This window comes from Amblyomma mixtum, chromosome 9, assembly GCF_055824585.1.
Source record: "Amblyomma mixtum isolate Tamu chromosome 9, ASM5582458v1, whole genome shotgun sequence".
Lineage (NCBI taxonomy): Eukaryota > Metazoa > Arthropoda > Arachnida > Ixodida > Ixodidae > Amblyomma > Amblyomma mixtum.
Window position 1 is genome coordinate 32,909,226 of NC_143020.1, and position 14,320 is coordinate 32,923,545.

Consider the following 14,320-nt stretch of genomic DNA (forward strand, 5'->3'; position numbering starts at 1 on the left):
GCAGACTAACACAAAAGCGGGTCAAAGTAAGACGATAACACAATGATAGTACTATTTGCGTGTCGCTCACTGACCTATCTCATAGATTTTTGTGAAGTGTAAACGACTGTTCGCCCCCTGAAACCGAAATTGTAACTGTATAAAACCGGAAATCAAATTATAGCCTATTTACTGGGCGGACTGGATTCCGAACAACAAGCACGCAACAAAAATTGGCTTTCTTCACACCTTTAACCATGTGACTACGCACTATTCGACGCATACACCTAAATACACTCTATACTCCTGCCTGTTCTTATCTCTACACTATCCGACACTACCATACTTGCCCGAATTGTCCTGGACTATGCCAGTTTTTATCATTGCCTTTTGTTGTGCCCCATTGCCATTCAGGCCCCTGATTTTCCATACCCTTGTCCCCCAACGTGGCGGGCTTGCCTAGCCTCGGGCCAGCTGACGGACCAGTTGGCTTTGGTGACTCTTGCCGAAGACATCCTCGTCGCTTCACGTTCCGTGGAAATAACGTTATATATCTCTCTCTCTCTCTCATATCACTGACACTAACATGAAGAACAGGAACTGGGGTGTTGATTTTTAATCTTGCTACTCAAGGCGTGGGAATGACTGCGTACTCGGCGAACCTGTTGAGCTTGTGGAACAGCCACGGCACGAAGGCTTCGATACGGACAAACACGCTGGGCACGTCGCTGCTCCCGCAAGAGTATCCGTACGAAGCCATGCCAAGCAGGTAAGTTAGGCCGTCTGTGCCCGTAACCATTGCTGGAGCAGCCGTGTCCCCCTGAAAAAAGAAGGCCGCATGTGAGCTAATAGATAATTCAGCGTCCCTTGTATTAGCCATCGAGTTAATCCCTTCAACTTTGAAACCTATGCAAAAAAGAAGCACCTGATCTTTGACGATATTGTTACGGGGCAGAAGGCGGTCGCAGCAGGTACAACCACTCAACAAGGCACACGTGTAACACTAGGAACAGGCCACCGCGATGGTTTCGGCCAGCAAGCACGCGCCAAGCACACAAAACTTCGTCCGCGTCGTTACCGTTCGCTGGGTTGATAGCTATATTATAGCGTTCATCTGATAACACTGCAATGAGATTGCGTAAGAAAACCCTGACAGACTCAGGATAATATACACCACATAAATAAAGAAAGAAAATTTTTCCATTGTCAGGAAAGGGTATTTGGTTTATGTGGTTTAACGTCCCAAAGCGACTCAGGCTATAAGGGACGCCGCAGTGAAGGGCTCCGGAAATTTCGACCACCCGGGGGTCTTTAAGCACTGACATCGCACAGCACGCGGGCCTCTGGAATTTCGCCTTCATGGAAATTCGACCGCCGCGGCCGGGATCGACCCGCGTCTTTCGGTCAGGAAAGAGAGTGGATTGCAGTTAGACTCAGCATGATTACTGTCAGGTCCACGTTTTAGCTACGTGCACAAATACGCTAACTGTACAAAAACTTCTTCTACGAGACGTACCAAAATACTTAAATCGTCGCTAATGTGTTGTGGAAGCACTTTTTTATTCCGTAAAATGAAGCAGGTTACGCTCTAAAGAAACGAAGCGGTGAATCACTGCAGGCGGCTCTAATTAAAGGCAGCGAGGAAAAAATCCACAGAAGCGTAGAAGAGCAAACACGGATGTCTAGCAAGCGTTCAGCCGTGGTTCGATTCTGCGGTGCCTGCGAACTACAGCTTTTTAGGATATCGGAAGGTGCTCATTGACGCTCGTAGTGCCTATATAGGTATACGCCGAGCTCGAAGCCAATGACGCCATTTTCAATCTTCCTTTAGCGCATACTCTGTCACGTTTGGCTGTGCCAGCACAACACAACAGAATCGTGGTTTTGGCGCAACAGAGTAGAGGGGGCCGAGATAGGATTGAGCAACTTCCTCCGAGAGCTGACATCAAGGCAGAATTTGCTGAACCTTCCTGAGCCCTGTAGTGTCCCTCAGTATTCAAGCCCGTGTATGATCATGATCAATTACAATGATCAATTAATCATTATGATCAATTCATGTCGACTCGTACCGAACTCATGAGCCCGAGAAGGCCAGCCGCTCCCATTTTAAGTCAAGGTTCCTTTGTTATCCCACTGAGGGGGTATTGTATAGCCACCACCGGGAGGAAGACGGGGCCAGCCGATCCGAACTTTAGTGCAGCCTGTTTTGATAGCCGATTGATGGGGGTACCTTATAGCCACGACCGCGAGGAAGAGGGGCCCAGCCGGTCCCAACTTGAGTTCAGCCTGTTTTGTTAGCCGACTGATGGGGGTATTGTATAGCCACGACCACGAGGAACAGGTGGCCAGCCGATCCCAACTTGAGCCCAGCCTGTTTTGTTAGCCGACTGATGGGGGTATTGTATAGCCACGACCGCGAGGAAGCCCTGCTGAAAAAAAGTTCTATGATGCAATAGCCTCATAAAGGCTTCATCATAGAATATCATACAATTTGTATGATATATCATACAAGTTCTGTGACATCTCTATGATGAGTGGGTGACATTTGTATGATAATTTTCTATGATTTGTATGATAAGTCTATGATATTTGTATGACAAACCGTATGAGTTAATTGCATCATACAACTTTTTTCAGCAGGGCTAGCTTGGGCCAGCCGATCCCAACTTGAGTCCAGCCTGTTTTGTTAGCCGACTGATGGGGGTATTGTATAGCCACGACCGCGAGGAAGAGGGGGCCAGCCGATCCCAACTTGAGCCCAGCCTGTTTTGTTAGCCGACTGATGGGGGTAATGTATAGCCACGACCGCGAGGAAGAGGGGGCCAGCCGATCCCAACTTGAGTCCATCTGTTTTGTTATCCTACTGATGGGGGTATTGTATAGCCACGACCGCGAGGAAGAGGGGCCCAGCCGATCCCAACTTGAGTCCATCCTGTTTTGTTATCCTAGTTATGGGGGTATTGTATAGCCACAACCGCGAGGAAGAGGGGCCCAGCCGATCCCAACTTGAGTGCAGCCTGTTTTGTTAGCCGACTGAGGGGGGTATTGTATAGCCACGACCGCGAGGAAGAGGGGGCCAGCCGATCCCAACTTGAGTCCATTCTGTTTTGTTATCCTACTGATGGGGGTATTGTATTGCGATGACCGCGATGAAGAGGGTGCCAGCCGATCCCAACTTGAGCCCAGCCTGTTTTGTTATCCCACTGATGGGGGTATTGTTTTTCCATGACAACGAGGAATGGGGGCCCAGCTCATCCCAACTTGAGTCCAGCCTGTTTTGTAATCAGACTGATGGGGGTATTGTATTGCCAGGAATGCGAGGAAGAAGGGGCCAGCCGATCCCAACTTGAGTGCAGCATGTTTTGTTATCCCACTGATGGGGGTATTGTACAGCCACGACCGCGAGGAAGAGGGGGCCAGCCGATGCCAACTTGAGCCCAGCTTGTTTTGTTATCCCACTTATGGGGGTATTGTTTTTCCATGACAAAGAGGAATGGGGGCCCAGCTCATCCCAACTTGAGTCCAGCCTGTTTTGTAATCAGACTGATGGGGATATTGTATTGCCAGGAACGCGAGAAAGAAGGGGCCAGCCGATCCCAACTTGAGTGCAGCATGTTTTGTTATCCCACTGATGGGGGTATTGTATAGCCACGGCCACGAGGAAGAGGGGGCCAGCCGATCCCAACTTTAGTCCAGCCTGTTTTGTTAACCATCTGAAGGGGGTATTGTATAGCTGTGATGTGCACACTTGACTGTCAAGGGATCCACATGTCGACGGTGCGATTAGAACCTACGGCTTCCGAATAGAGCTGGGTGCGTTGTCCACCACCCTGCGGGCATATGGACAGTCTGGCACGAAGGTAAAATTGGCTTCAGACATCGGTGTTTCACGACAGAGCGGGTAGTAGTGTTAACACACCAAAAATTACAGCAAAATGATAGACACCTTACCATGGCTCGTACAGCGTACACACCATTACCTCGCAAAGTGCTGTGGAGTCTTTCGCAGCGCAAAACATGATCAGGTCGTCGTATCCGTAGGCCTTGAACCTGCTGTAGCACTCTTCTCCGTCCAGTCCCCGCATGGTACCTCGATACAGGGACGTCTGCTCAGGATCAACTGTCAGCAGAAGAGAGTAATTTTCACATGAGCCTAGTTTGGCTGGCTTTACTATTGCAGATTAGAAATTTGCAAGCAAATCTTTATTGCAAGGCCGCCGCGGTGGCTCAGTGGTTACGGCGCACGGCTGCTGACCCGAAAGACGCGGGTTCCATCCCTGTTGCGGCGGCTGAATTTCGATGAAGGCTAAATTCTAGAGGCCCGTGTACTGTGCGCTGTCGATGCATGTGAATTTCGACCACGCAGGTGGTCGAAATTTCCGGAGGTCTTCACTACGACGTCCCTCATAGCCTTAGTCGCTTTGGGACGTTAAACCTATACCTTTATTGCAAGGAAAATCTACCCGCCAAGATGAAGAAATAGCCAGATTTTATATTTGCGTGTTTACAAAGACACCACGTGAGGAATCTTTCCTTCTACACAAAGCTCTCAGTTTTTCAAATCCGATCGCAAATTTTTCCGCTGTGAATGGACTTCATGAGGCAAAAAGTGGTTTTGGTATTGAGGTTTAGGTTTATAAGTGTTTAAAGTCCCAAAGCGACCCAGGCTATGAGGGATACCGTAGTGAAGAGCTCCGGAAATTCCGACCACCTGGGATTCTTTAGAGTGCACTGACATCGCACAGTACACGGGCTTCTAGAATTTTGTCGCCATCGAAATACGAATTCCGCGGCCGGGATCGAACCCGCGTCTTTCGAGTCAGCAGCCGAGCGTCATAAGCAATGAGCCACCGCGGTGGCTTTTTGATATTGAGTGGCAAGCAAGGAATGAGCCATCACTCTTTGGTTATCGACTTTATCAAGCCTCATAACACCCAGAGTATTTTTGAGGGAGATGCACAGATAAAAATTTCAAAGCGCGATGAATGATAAGCATAAGGTGCTGATAAGCATAAGATAAGGTGCTGAGAAGATCCAAATTGCAGAATGAGAAGAGAAAGGGGCGTAGTAAAAAAAAAAAAAATTGGCTAGAAATCATGAACTGTTATCTCCGCTCTTCCATCCTTTTAGAGGAATGGGGGCGTGGTTGAGATAGAGGTGGGAGGTCGACTTTCGTGTCATAGCAACACTGCCGATATGGGAGATAGCTGAGCTTTTATCTCAATGCTACATTCGAGTACTTTTTCCCATACTCTTTAGTGAAGCAGTGTCTAAGTCGTCTAACTTTTCCGCACAGTTTTATGGAAAAGTGACAAGGGCCAACCGAGGTGTGAGTGGTGTTGTTTTCATTAGAAATTTCTTCCCAGTGACCAATTTAATGTACTGCACAACCCTAGAACATTAGTGGCACATGACCGGATTATGAGCGGGGCTCAGTTAAATGAATGACGTAAAACCAATCTTGGTAGTTCACTCCAATTTTTTTCGCGATTTTCACATTTGCAGAAGTCATGTTCATAAATTCATTATTGTTATTATTATTTATTTCTGACGCAAAATTTCCGACACGGCATAAAACGTATTGTCAGTAAGGAACGTCATGAAACATTACAAAAAAGCATGCAGTCTGGTTATGTGTAAAGAGTCACAGGTGTGCGGGTAAAAGTTATATGTATTGATACATGATTGATTGCGCTTTAAGAGACGCAAACGTAAAAAGAAGATGCAGCGCGAACTATAGACGAGACACTGGTAATTGTTAACGCGTTTAGTTGGTCGAAGTTGTGATGGCTTCCTAAAGCTATGATTTCTAGCGCATTAATCACGAGCAGTAATGAATTTAGAAAGCCAGTACCAACTAGCGCAAACAAGCGAATATAACGTTTGAAAATATTCTTTCTAGTGGAAAGTTTTCATTGCCTCTTTTTGTCATCTCTACGTCCGTTAATACTCTAGCGATCATGAAGTGTTGCCTTCTCTCAATGTTTGCTGTATGCATGTATGAAACGTAACTGCGAAATAAGTTTCTTTTCTTATTGAAGGCTGAACGTGCGACCACTCACTTGTCTTTCGGATCAGTTCAGCCACGCAACTTTCATTCCTCTTTCTGCCGCATCAGACGATTCTGCAGCCGTTCACTGAAAGCGACTTAGCAAAAAGTAATCTGCTGACTTCGCTTTAATGATAAGGAAAAGAAAAAGCTTCGTCTACAATTTCACTGATTTTCTAGAATAAAACAACCTTTAGAGCAGTTTTAGTCTCTAGCTTCTCAACTGTTTTTCCAGACTTGTCTTGAATGCTACTTTCGAAACTCTTCTTAAAAGTTGTAAGCTGCTGTGCAGATGCGGTAACAGGCGTCTCTTCTCTCTAATTCTCATCGCTCTCCCCTGGTGATAGTTGGCAGTTTCTTGTGAAATGAATATATCGTAACCGATTCCTGCTCCTGAGCATCAGCTGAAGTGATTTAGTTAAAATGCAGTTATTGTGCTTGAAGAACGACATATTTGCGACCGTTTAAAGTGGAATGTAACTGTGGTATCACTGCCAGTATTTCCCATTTTTCTTTTTTCCAGGGGGACCACAAAAGTGATGCAATTTTCTGTCAGAGAGGGGTGCCATTTCATCAGACGCAGTACTGCATAAAGCACTCGTGCTCTATCTGTGAAGCCCAAAAAATGCGGATATCATGCATCGCTTTAACTTATAATAACTGCACGGGATATGTTTTGATCCAATGGCGATATTATGAATTCATCCGGAGATCGGGCACCGTGTTAGGTGGGCTAGGCTTGAACCACCACTTTTCACTTTTTGCATGATGCAGTGATGTATATTATTTCAAATTTTCAAAGAACCTATATGAAACCTGTGAGCAAATGCTTATTTAACAGTCTTCTATTCGGAGTTGGTAGATCACCGGACGCGAAATTCGGAGGTCGTGTGTTCAGATCACGCAGGTGAAATGTGGTTATTTTTTGTTCTGCTTTTATTAATCTCCCTTTGATAAAAACTGCGAAAAATAAAAAAACACACACTTCCCCTACGCTCCTTGGTTTTGAAAAATGTTGACTTCCGCTATTCATATCATAACGATCGCATATTTCCATTCCCTTGTCTACTGAATATTCTATTCGGAGTGTGAGTCAAAGGCCAAAACTAACAGTAATGTCTCTTCAACAGAATTACGTGCGACTAGCAGTGCAGTGTCGTCGATACCATTAGATTAATTTTTTTTAACTCACATCATATTCGTCCGAAACTCCTTCGAGGCCAGCAAATACAGCCGCTACAAAACATTTAGGACACTTAACTGCCATAGAGGCGGATATTGTAAGACACTGTTAACCAGAAATTTTCGCGACGTGCGCTCACGAAAGGAATTCTGTAGTGAAACCTTCTGAGCGTTAGTAAACCCACGTTTTAAAGACATTTTCCTCTGGCACATCGAACGTGAAAATGAGTACAGTTACAAACTGTAACGTTAGTGTGCGCTACTGATCCATTGTATCAAATAGTGCAATGGCTTTTTGTAGCCTAAAAGGCGAAGAAGAGGGAAACGCGAGGAGAGGAGGAACAGGTTTGCTACAGTTCACTTGGGAAAGGGTGACGTAGAAAAGAGAGCTAGGAGGAAAATGAAGTCAGCAATTAGCTTGCGGCAAAGTCATAACGTATCGTGCAGGCACGATGCCTTCAAAAAATTGATCAGCGTCCGGAAGGCCTTTGCCAACGATCGCCGTGTGCCCATTGTCCAAGAATCATCTTCGTCAGCAGGCATGAATCAGTACTTTCCAGCTTTCGGCACAGAGACTGCCTTTCGGCGCTATTAGCAGGGAATGCGGAGGAAATGCATGCTATGGCCTTGTTGCACCGGCAGATAGTGCATGCACATATGTCAGCCATACCGGTAACAAATAACAGTGATTCGTCATTGCAACATCAAGCCACAGAGGACGCAGAAAAGTTGCTTCACGGCGTGGTAGGGCCACGTAAAAGACGGAGCTGCAGGTCAGGGTCTAAGGACTATAGGCGTAGGTTCGAAAACTAGGCAAGCGCCATCTCCAGTGCCTGCGCTCGAAGCCTACCCAGTGGTGTGCTATTGAAATTTGCATCGACACACAATATCTGCCGGGGAGGGCAGTTCGCGTTGCGATTTCCTTTGATACCGCTGTGAAGTGGTAGACATTTTTAGACTATATCATGTCCTGTATTGATAACATGTAGCTTTCTGATTTTGGTGACCAGATATTTGTTAATGGGATCCAGGGGTAGAGCAGCTGGTGGGCAAGTCTTAGAGGGCCGATTTTAAGTCAGTGAAAATAGACCACATTTTGGGGCTTTCTTTACTGACAAACTCAATGGTGACACGATGAGTAGTAAGTTTTGTACCCGCAGATGAAGTGTGACAAGATGACTTCACTCTTAATGCCGTGATCCTTACGAGGATGACTACGTATCCCGAAGAATTAACGAGATTCAGTGGGTCGTCCGCGTAGACGCGTAGCTGGTGTCCGTGGTTTCATGCACATATTCAAGAGAGACCTGTTCTAATGCTATCGGCTATAAATCTGCCTTCTTTCTTATGCCTGGTACGGAATGAAGCACATGAAGTTGACGCAGGTTCCATAATGACGACACGGTCTAGAGGCGGGTGTACACTGGGATGATAGAATGGCGCAGTGGGTACGAGCATAGCATTTCCAGTGTTGGCGACACGATAAAACCGGTGAATAGTCTTAAATTGTAAACTTGTTAACAAAGTTTTAGTAATTGACTCTTAATGAGTAGAGTTAGACGCCTAGTTGCAATTAGAGATTTGTTGCCGGTCACTAGTAATAGCCATATCAGTTTTCAGAATTTTGAAAACGCGATACCCATGACGCTGTAGCGCGGCAGAATTTGACTGTTTTGACTAGTTATGTGCACTGTAAATGTTGTTTTGTCTGCATGCGTTTCGAAAGTCATGTATTTGGGCACGACGCAGCCACATGCTGTCAATTCACAGCGCAGAGGATAATCACGTTTTAGAAATTAAAAAAAAAAACTGATATGGCTATTACTACCGACCAGCTACAAATCTCTAATTGCAACCAGTTGTCTAGCTGTGATAGTAAGAAGCTTACTACTCACTTCAGACAATTCACCGGCTTTGAAATTTCCGTCAACACTGGTAATATTATGCCGCAAAAGCCGTATTTTTACCTGGGAAAACCTTTTTTTGAAAGTTATTTAAAGTCTTCCCTCGGACACCTGGTATACAGAGGCTATGCATGATGAATAAGTGGGCCCAAATGACACAGAGACACAGAATAAAGACTACAGGACCGACGCCGTTTTCACAACCGGTTTATTGGGAAGATATTTACTGGGAGAGCCTTCGCTCTCTCTATATAAAAGGAAAATAGGCTATCTACGCAGCTTCTGACTTTTTTCTTGTTTTTTAACCTAAACCTGTTAACTTGATGTTTTTGTTGCTGCCTTTGGTATCTATTCTTATTTAAGAGAACGTTTCCTCCCCAATAAACCATTAGTGAAAACGGCGCCTGTCCTGTGTTCTTCTTTCGGCGTCTTCGTAACACTTGCGCCCACTTAATTATCATGAAAAGCATCCAGCTAGCCTAACTCATTCTCCTTCGTTTTCCAGCACAGCGGTAGAGGAGTCGATGTGGAGGCTGGAATTCATACGTCAGTAATTCAGAGTGCAATCTGGGGACGATCGTATTGGCTGTCTTTTCTTTCTGGCGGGGTTGCATATCCAGCGTGCAAAGCCTAGAGGGATACTAACCCGGAACTTTCGACGACGGTGAGTCCGACTGAGGTGCCGACGCCGATACACCAGATGGGTTAGTGGATGTCTCGCCCAGTGCGGGCAAGGGCGACCTGCCCTCCGTCTTGTCTACAGCTTCCTCTCCCGATCTCCCAGTCAACTGATGCGGCGTGCCTACAAGACGTATGCACGTTGCTTTTCGGAATTGTTTCAACGGCTGCCACAGAATATTGTCTAATAATGCACTCCCTCCAGCACATGGACTACCGTACCGCGGTGCTCACTGATATCGACTAAACAGCTCCTATTTGCTGCTCACGGCGGGGTAGGGGTTCTGACTGAAGCCCTTCGATCGGGACTAGTCATAGCAAAATGGACAATGCGCCGACTCGAACCTTGAGTGTGACTAACATTCTTCCCCCATTTCCCCTCACAGCGGCCTTGTGCCTTCCTATAAAAACAAAGAACTTTAAATCAATCAATCAATCAATCAATCAATCAATCAATCAATCAATCAATCAATCAATCAATCAATCAATCAATCCTGAAAACAAGTGCCTGAATGGGGCCGAGTCAGGACCTTGCTTTTCCGAAGTCGGCGCCAAACTAAGTTTCTCTGAAAAAATGTATTTTTTGGGCCTCGCTCCTCTGAAATGTGTAACGTGCAGCACCTTCAGAAGCTTCTGAAGGGGGTGTGTGTTAAACAAAATAAAATTGCTAGAAACTATTTAGAAAAAAAGCGGTTTCGGCTGGCATTAGGAGTCTGATGCGGCATTTAGGCAGTGCAGTGATGCTGCAAATCTCGCTATTTGTGAAAGCTTTGCCCAGAGCTCATCAAAGCAAAGTCCATTGTAACAAAAAAAAAATGTCACCAAAGCAAAAAACGCATAAGAAGGTGTTGCAGCATATTTTGTTTGGTGTGCAACGTTCTCTGGCCTTTCGGTGTAGTTTTCGCAACTGGTGTCGTGAAAGAAATTTCTAAAAGTTTCTTTTGACTCTTTCTGCCTGCTATGTAAAACGTGGTTCGTATGAATTAAACCGTGTGTTTCACTTTCAGCTAATCACGCTACCTGCATCCTAGCATGGTCGCAGTTGCTGCTTTGTTTCGTGCTGTGTACTGTGACTGCGTGGAAAAAAAAGGAAGCTAAACAGTCATGATTCTTTCGTGATTGATGATTCATGATTGCACAATTTCATTATTCTCTCATGGTGTCGTGAATACATCATTTTGTTGCAGCATTTACTGAGAATGATACTTCCATTAAGTGCTCTCAGACGGCATAAAATATTACAATGCACTTTTATGACGGCGAGGATCGAACACCTGCTTTTACATGCATGAATGCATCCGTCGGGTGTGTTGAAATGGGCGCCTCAGTAAATAACGCGCAGCCCTCAGCGATGCATTGCATGTTTCTTGGCGCCTTTTCATATCCAAAGCAAAACATGGAAAGGAACTCGATTACGCCTCGCTATAGGCCTCGTGCGCTGCAGCTTTGACCGTACATGTGGCGCCACCTCTCGTTCGCGACGTGCGTTATGCGTAAGTCCAAGGTGCAGCCGCCGCAGTTGACACCATGGCGGCCAGCGGCAGCACGCAGTGTAAGCAATCTAAAAGCAGGAGTTCTATTTACTGTTGTGTGTACGGCTGCCACAACAGTTATAAGAACACCGCCGGAAAGTTGCCGAAGATTAAATTTTATAGGTTTCCCTGGAGGCCGTACGAAGAGGAAAGAAGGCAGCGCTGGGTTAGAGCGGTACGCCGTGCAAGGTAAGCATACACGCCTCGTCAGCGTTGTCAACGGCTTATTGTATTTAATTGTTTTCACTAGCCCGGACGGAGGTCCATGGCAACCGAACCGCTACTCGACCCGGATCTGCAGTGCACATTTTGTAGGGAACGAGAAAAGCACGATTGCCGGACACCCTGCATACGTCCCTACGCTGTTTCCGGCAAGCTATGGGAGATGCGACGGCGTCTGCAGCGGCACAAAGATTGGGAGATACGAGCGGTAAGCAGCGCTGTTCACGGGAGAGATTTTGCTGGTTCGTAAATACTGCCGGCGCGGCTTATAAGTGCTCTGGAGCAGATATTCCTGTGTGATATTTCTGTTATTGACATCCGGTTTAGAGCTACACATCAGAATTTAACCATGGGCATATCTTTTCAAGAGCTCAGCGCAGAGGCTTGGCTACCGAAGCGTCGACTCCCGGAAAGCTGCGAACCGCAGCCGAGGCTTTGTGCTCCCGGTCTGCAGTTTCTGGTGCGGACGCTGAAGCGCCGACATACGACGAGCCAGAGACCATGGCAGAAGTTTCACGCCCCAACGCTCCAGCTTCTTGTGCGGGCGGTGCACCAAGTTCGTCCGAAATCGTTACTGCCGTGTTATCTGTGGTATGTTGTTTTCTGCATAGTCTTTATCGATAACCTTTTTTTACACGCCGTTCGTTGTTCCAAGTTCTGCTTGCAATCGATGCTATTAGATATAGAGCACATGTTAGTAATTGAGTTGTTCCTCTGATAATTTTTAGTTTGTGCTATTTAATTCATTTTAGCATTGCTGAAAAGACAACTTACTGGGCTCTCTAGTCTGCAAATGAAGTAACTTTTAGGAGAGAAGCTGTCATCAGCAACACGCAACTTTTGCAACCAAAGAAAGCTAAAAAGAGGGCTGCTTGCACTATCTCTTCAAAATACAGGAGATGACTAAAACTAATGCAAACTTTTAACGTTTTCCAGGCTACGCAGACTGAAGGGAGTGTTCATCAAGGACAGTGTACCCTCTTTTTGTCTATGGCTTCTCAAGGCTGCGCATCGACTCAAGTCTGCCACAACGACACTGTAGATACCAGTGTTCAAGTCCAGGTGGCTACAAAGTCAACGTTCGCTGGTCCGGAAGATCGCAGCTGTGTTTTCTTGGGCTATGAGTCCATGTATCGCAAAGAGGAAGCATTCCGGGAACTGTGTGGCGTCAGCGCAAATGTATTTGCGCTCCTTTTATCTGTCATTTCTCCTATACCTGTCCGGCAAATCGACGTGCCCATAGCTCAAAAGCTGGCAATTTTTTTGATGAGACTGAAACTGGGAACTTCATTTGCCAGCATTGCAGTTCTTTTTGGTCTCCACCGTACAGCTGTAAGCAGAATATTCTACTTTGTTCTAAGCAATATGTTGGCTGTACTGCAGAATTTCATTCCAAACCCGTCACGCGCGACTGTTGATGCATTAATGCCTGCTTGCTTCATGCGCCACTACCCACGCTGCCGTTTTATTATAGACTGCACTGAGGTTAAGACAGAGGAACCACCAACACTGGAACAGAGACGTGCTCTATTTTCCCACTACAAGGGTGGTTACACCTTAAAGTTCTTGGTGGGAATTTTGCCAAATGGTTGCATTACATTTGTGTCGGATGCCTATGGGGGTCGAACGTCAGACACCCACATCACGCTGGAGTCAGGATTTCTAGACCGAATAGAGCCAGGAGATGTAGTACTTGCTGGCAAGGGATTTCCTGGAATTAGGGCACCAGCCGAAGGCAAAGAAGGAATTGTTGTCCTGCCCCCATTCTCGAAAGGGAATGTCCAGTTCACCTGTGAGGAACTGCAGGAAACCTATCATGTTGCACAGGTACGAATACACGTTGAAAGGGTGATCCAGCGTTTGAAGCTCTTTAATGTCTTGAACACAAGGGTCTCCGTGGACATGATACCTCATATGAGTTCAATAATGCGCATGTGCTGCATTCTGGTTAACCTTCAAAAGCCACTTATCAACACGAAAGGGCCTGAGGTTAACGAAAATGGTGACTGAAAGCCTGACTGCATCACATTTCTTTCATTGGTTTGGTTCGGTTTTACTGTGTTGACATCCCTTGTTACAGTTTTGGGTTGCACCTTTCTGTGTCTATTTAAAAAACTTGACAGTCCTTGCTCGTTGTCTTCGTGACAGTTTGAGTAATGCTTTCATATGCCTGTCCTTGCAAACTTATACTCATGACAGTTCATGGCTGTTTCAGGAAGGTCACAAGCAGAACCCGAAAAGCAATATTGAAACGTTGCTGATTTTTTTTTAAAGGAAACTTCAGTCATATTTTCAAGTGATGAATATGCCACTATCAATACCACTCCTAGTTGTGCTCACTTTTCTTCCTGCATATACAAGTTATGCCTGCTGTTAGTGCTGCCAGAAGAGTTCGAACATAATCACAAGATGTTTATGAACTTTTTCTTTTACAAGAGACGAATAAAAATATGGAGTGTTTTAAGAAACAATTGACTCGAGCATGTTTCTGCTTTAAAGTGATCAGTGTGCAGAGTGCCAGGACTCGTGATCACATTTTACTGAAATATGGAGGTTACACCTCTCCTAATAGTAAGCTGTGCCTGTAAACATGCAAAAGATAATAATACCTTGAGGGAAGGCTGCAAGCTTGACTCCAACTTGGGTTTTTCCCCCACAAAACACTGCAGCCACACTATGAGACTCCACTGTGGGTCTTAGTGCAGATATTGCAAAGCATACTATCATGTTCTCCAGTTGCACATGGAGAGACTAAATGTTACTCACACATCACT

General features: G+C 45.8%; 3 protein-coding genes across 3 annotated transcripts in view; 2 read left to right on the top strand and 1 right to left on the bottom strand.

Moving 5' to 3' along the window:
- Positions 1–607: 607 nt before the first annotated feature.
- Positions 608–14,320, bottom strand: part of LOC149328687 (transmembrane protease serine 11D-like) — a 50,055-nt gene continuing 36,342 nt past the window's right edge. Inside the window, exons 7-9 of the mRNA XM_089559632.1 lie at positions 9,761–9,916; positions 3,960–4,099; positions 608–799 (exon numbers count right to left, since the gene is read on the bottom strand). Of these exons, the coding sequence (XP_089415758.1) occupies positions 608–799; positions 3,960–4,099; positions 9,761–9,916 (488 nt within the window). The remainder of the gene's footprint in view (positions 800–3,959; positions 4,100–9,760; positions 9,917–14,320) is intronic.
- LOC149328688 (uncharacterized) lies at positions 11,253–12,307 on the top strand. Its single transcript, XM_089561137.1, has 4 exons — positions 11,253–11,513; positions 11,575–11,754; positions 11,915–12,137; positions 12,299–12,307. Exons 1-4 carry the CDS (start codon positions 11,320–11,322, stop codon positions 12,305–12,307), a joined length of 606 nt encoding a protein of 201 aa, XP_089417263.1. The 5' UTR covers positions 11,253–11,319.
- Positions 12,143–14,069, top strand: LOC149328689 (uncharacterized). The gene has a single exon (XM_089559631.1). It carries the CDS (start codon positions 12,459–12,461, stop codon positions 13,554–13,556), a length of 1,098 nt encoding a protein of 365 aa, XP_089415757.1. The 5' UTR covers positions 12,143–12,458; the 3' UTR covers positions 13,557–14,069.

Coding starts and splice junctions, on each gene's coding strand:
- LOC149328689 (XM_089559631.1), top strand. CDS start 12,459: ATGCAAACTTTTAACGTTTTCCAGGCTACGCAGACTGAAGGGAGTGTT.
- LOC149328688 (XM_089561137.1), top strand. CDS start 11,320: ATGGCGGCCAGCGGCAGCACGCAGTGTAAGCAATCTAAAAGCAGGAGT. Junction 11,514..11,574: donor AGAGCGGTACGCCGTGCAAG/GTAAGCATACAC, acceptor TGTTTTCACTAG/CCCGGACGGAGGTCCATGGC. Junction 11,755..11,914: donor AAGATTGGGAGATACGAGCG/GTAAGCAGCGCT, acceptor TATCTTTTCAAG/AGCTCAGCGCAGAGGCTTGG.